The sequence below is a fragment of the Engraulis encrasicolus genome, unplaced genomic scaffold (genome assembly GCF_034702125.1).
Source record: "Engraulis encrasicolus isolate BLACKSEA-1 unplaced genomic scaffold, IST_EnEncr_1.0 scaffold_73_np1212, whole genome shotgun sequence".
Lineage (NCBI taxonomy): Eukaryota > Metazoa > Chordata > Actinopteri > Clupeiformes > Engraulidae > Engraulis > Engraulis encrasicolus.
In genome coordinates, this window is record NW_026946071.1 from 254,431 (window position 1) to 259,430 (window position 5,000).

General features: G+C 39.5%; 1 protein-coding gene across 1 annotated transcript in view; it reads right to left on the minus strand.

Annotated features, from left to right (window-relative positions):
• Positions 1-504: 504 nt before the first annotated feature.
• LOC134444802 (NACHT, LRR and PYD domains-containing protein 3-like) overlaps positions 505-5,000 on the minus strand; it is a 37,105-nt gene continuing 32,609 nt past the window's right edge. The window contains exon 8 of the mRNA XM_063193997.1: positions 505-631. Coding sequence (XP_063050067.1) covers positions 505-631 — 127 coding nt within the window. The remainder of the gene's footprint in view (positions 632-5,000) is intronic.

Genomic DNA, 5,000 nt, shown 5'->3' on the forward strand with positions numbered 1-5,000 from the left:
AGGGATGAGAGTGTGGGGATAGATAGACAGATAGACAGACAGACAGATAGATCGATACCTGTAGATGAAACTAGGCAGTAGGCCTACAGGACAGGGCAGTCGTGGCTCAATGGTTAGAGCACTGAGTTGCCAACCGAAGGGTTCCCGGTTCAATGCCCGACCGGACCACGGCTGAAGTGCCCTTGAGCAAGGCACCTAACCACCACACTGCTCCCCGGGCGCCGCTCAGCAGGCAGCCCACTGCTACGGACTAGTGTGTGTACTTCAATGTGATTCACTAGTCCAAATGGGATAAATGCAGAGAAATAATTTCCCCTAGGGGACCAAAAATTGGCTTCAATCTCCAATTGGCTTCGTTACACACATGTACACACACACACACAGCCAAGAATGTAATATAGGCTACAACTTGTCTGCCACTTGGAAACACAATGAAAGACAATACGTACTGAAAGATGGAGGGTGTATGAGAGAGAGATAGAGGAGAATAGTAGAGTGCTGATCTTACTGTTGAGGTGAAGACTCTCCTCCTTTAAATTGAATGAAGTAATCCTTGGACAGGTCACTCTCCATAGACACACAGGAGGGTGAAGGAGAGGGTGATCTCCTCTCAGATTCAGACTCCTCCATCCTAGACAATCAGAGAGGTATGAGTGAGGACAGACAGACAGACAGACAGACAGACAGACAGACAGACAGATAGATAGACAGATAGACAGATAGACAGACAGACAGACAGACAGTGCAATTTTCTCATAATGAATAGGCTTAGAATTAGATGGTGATGGTAAGTAGGTCTATAATGAAAAACCACAAACGTAACAATTTCGAGTCATTTGGATGTTGAGGGGCTGCTGAGTGACCTGCTTTCAAAAAATTAAAAGTTAAAGAACATAAAAATGGTTTGTACACAAAGATATTTTTTTCTGCACAAAAGTGCAAAAACTATTTCAACCATTTCCGAGTCATTTGGATGTTGAGGGGGTGCTGAGTGACCTAAGGTCACAAACCTCTTACAATGTAACCTAAATATCTTCAAGATGGTTTGTGCGCAAACGCTCATGTTGCCTGCACAATTGTGCACTAACGAAGCACAAACAAACCAAATTGTTTTTATTCATATTTTTGACATTTTACATTACATTACATTGGTATTTAGCAGATGGGTCATTTCACATGAAATCAGACACTTTGGGACCCGACCGACATGCATTTCAATCATACTTGCTGTGTCTGTTTAGTGGCAAGGTAGCACCCCAGAACTGATTTCACGTGAAATGACCCAGACGCCTTTGTTCAAAGGAGCATAGGGGGTGCCAACTTCACACAGCTGTACAGTCTAACTGCAGAAGGAAGAAATGACCTGCGGTACTCTGTTTTGCAGTTTGGGTGGAGGAGTCTGCTACTCAGTGGGCTCAGCAGGGCTGCCACTGTTCCATGGAGAGAATGATTTATGTTGCCCAGGATTGATGACAGTTTTAAAATGTAACCTTAACGTAAAAGTAATGAACATCTCGCTACTCTGGCCATCAGAGATGGAAAGCACTTGACGCGGCCCTGCCTCTGTTGCAGATGGCCGTTGTGGCATACTCAGTTCAGTTCAGTTCAGTTCAACTTTATTGGTACCCGAAGGTAAACTGGGTTTGCAGAATAAAAGAGAAGATGGCTGTCCTTACATCAGATCCACAATGACACAGCACTGATTCTTGAGAAAGTGGCTAAAACAGGTTGTAATGTTGACAGAAGAAAACAAAGTGAATTACAAAATTATATGGTATATCCTCGTAGACTAAGGTCTTGGCTTTTCAGAAATGCACAAGGCCAATCTCCCCATTATGTATTTTTTTCAGAAATCAGGCTTTTCTCCGATCATACCTTGTTTTTTGTCAACACCGTCAGACACAATTAAAAGTTATTAAAATTGTATTGATTTGGTTGCATATGTATCTGGAGTTTTTAAGTGATTATGTGTATTTTTTGGTTCACACATATGCCTTTAAATGTTGAAAATTCACTTTTGTTCTATTTTAATACTGCTTCATGTGTTCTAATTTTAAAATATGTACCGTCATACGATGCTTACTTAACGCCTAAATACAACAAACATTTTTTGTAATTTCACAAATATTCGTGTAGGCTTAAATTGGCTATTACTTTGATATTTCAACAACTCCTAAGGAAAATGTTGTAAGCCCATTCCTTTAAAATGTCCAAAACTCCTTCTTACGGTGGTGACTTAAGAACTGACGGTGGTGACAGTAATCTGAGAGTGGTGAAAGTGGCCTAATTAGTACCTGCATTTAGCTAAATAAATAGCCCTCTCAAGTCAATGGCATCTTGCATAAACACTTTATTTTTGTGTGTGCACAGTATGAGCATGTGTTTTTACTTCATTAGTTAGATTATCTAGGAAGTAAGCCACTGGTTGTTGAAAATGTGGTAAAAACAGCTTTTAAGTTGTTCAAATCCAAAATATAGAGGTGTATTATCATAGATGTAGGTCTTGGCTGTGCAGTGAATGCATTGGCCAAGCTCCCCATGTTTAACATTTTTCATAAAATGGGCTCTCTCTTGTTTTGTCAATAGCGGCAGACAGAATTAGAAGTAAAAACACATGTTTAATGTATTAAAGTGAATTACTTTAACAATTCAACATAACTGTAGATACTTATTGTATGCATATTCTTAAAACATGTCAAAAACACGTAAAACATGTGTTTTTTGGTGAACTCCATCAGATGTCACCACCGTCAGGTTTTCTGACAAAAAAACCTCCAAATGCACCTCAGTGGTGGCTAGAGTATCATTTTGGATCACAATTATTACTAACATGCCTAGTAATGTTTCATTAACCAGCACAATTTAGTAAAATATGGAACAACATGATGAGCAGAACAAAATCTGACGGTGGTGACATATGACGGTGTGAGACAAAAAAACACTCTTTTAAATATTATGCATTGTTTGTTCACATTAGCCATTTCATTTTCGCTCTGTTTCTTGGGTGCTTCATACCTTTTCTGAAAAAAAATATATTTATTAACATTAATGTAATACAATACTATTAAAACCCCCGACGGTGTTGACAGTTTATGGTTGGGACAGTACCAGTGTCCAAACAAATTAACAAATTGAGGACAAAATAATAAACTTACAGGAGCTTCAGTGATGGTGAAGTAGGCAGTAGAGCTAAAGGTTTGAAAAGGGGTCCTCAGTAATGAAAATTACCTTGTGCATACCTGATTTTATTGTCTTTTAGAAAAAATCTGACGGTGGTGACCAATATGCTGGACAAATTTTGAGCAATCAGTAAATAATAGTAAATATGGTTTTACATCCACTATGTGCACATCTGTAGAACCACTTTAATATGGTCTTCCACATCATGGTGATATTGTTCAATTCTGTTAGTGATTTTTGTATTTTAAGTCAATTGAAATGATGATGCCAGTCCTTGGGACAGGCGTTTTTACAGGGTGTGGACAGGTTTATAGCCATGAAAAGTAATAAAATTACACTTAAATATTTCAAACAACTGTGTATTCGTGTGACAGACCCCTTGGCCATTACCTGGGTTCATTTTGTTTGTGAAAATTTAGTTGATTTTCAACAGAATTAATATTTTACTGCAGGGACATGTTTTTGCCAAACTTTCAAGAATCAGTGACATGACACATAAACATGGAGTCTAAAAAACACATGTAGGCTTCACAAGGAAATAAATAAAAATGTTTGACATTTGACTGAAAATACACATACAACATATACACGGTGGAGGGGGGGTGGGGCACCATGGCAGAAGTGACACCACACTCCTGGTGCAGCTAAAGTGCAAAGAGCATTTTTACAAATACATTTTTTATTTTATTTTACATCTTGTTTAGCAAAGTAATTGACAAAACTGCTTTTGAGCCTATTGGTTCTGCAACAGGAACTACCAGCCTCCGTCCAGAGGGGAGGTACTGGAACTCACTATGCAAAGGGTGTCGGCTATCATCTAGGATAGCCATTGCTATCCGCTGTAATTGCTTTGCATACAGGGAAGAAGGGTGCAGCTGTGGTTCACCGATCAGTTTACTTGACCACTTAACAATTTGGTATAGGCCAGGGGTACTCAATTAAAAGTTCCCAAGGGCCAGTTTTTCAAAATTCCTCCCAATGAAGGGCCAACACGAGCCGAGCCGAGCCCCCCCCCCCCCCCCCCAAAAAAAACATAACTAAAAATGATAAGGCCTTTGTAAGCACGAAACACACGCACTCACAGCAGATAGTTAGTTTCCAGTGATAGGATGGGGGGGGATTCTCTCATAAGACTACAGGGCCTGCATTTTCCTGGAGCACTGTTGGGTGAGGTGTCTGCCTTGCTCTCATTGCCACCCTTCAGGTATTTTTTAAATGACACAATATTATTTGTTAGCCTATTTGCAGACTACATCCAGAAATATTTATTTCTTAGTGAGAAAACCAATAAGCCTGAAGATAACGCTTTTCAAACAAATGTTGCTTATTATGACTTTGTTTATGCAGCTCTCACATGCATACTGCATAATGCAATATCATGGACCCAGCAAAGAGGAGGACACCAGGTTTTGCCAACAAGAAAATGGCACATTTGATGCAATGTTGATTACATGCAACAGCCAATAATAAATTGTCAAGTTGCTCATAACTTTGTTTGTAGTCTTAAGAGGGGCTTAGCATTCCAAACGAACTATTTGGGGACTGTTTAAAAGTGTGAAAAGTTTATCAAGCAATTCGTTTTTAAGTAGGCTACCACTAGTTAGCTGCCAGCAGAACTCAAACACAATTTGCCTTCATTTGTGTTAGCAACTAGCTACAGCTAGTGCTAAACCAATTCGAAGTCCTAACACACTGTTTGCAATGAAATGTGGACCATAACTTTCAAAAACGAGGCAAAGAGAACTTTGTAAATAATTTATTTACAAGTTCTGATACCGTCCTTCCCTTCTGTAGTCTACCTCACAACAACCTCTGCCACC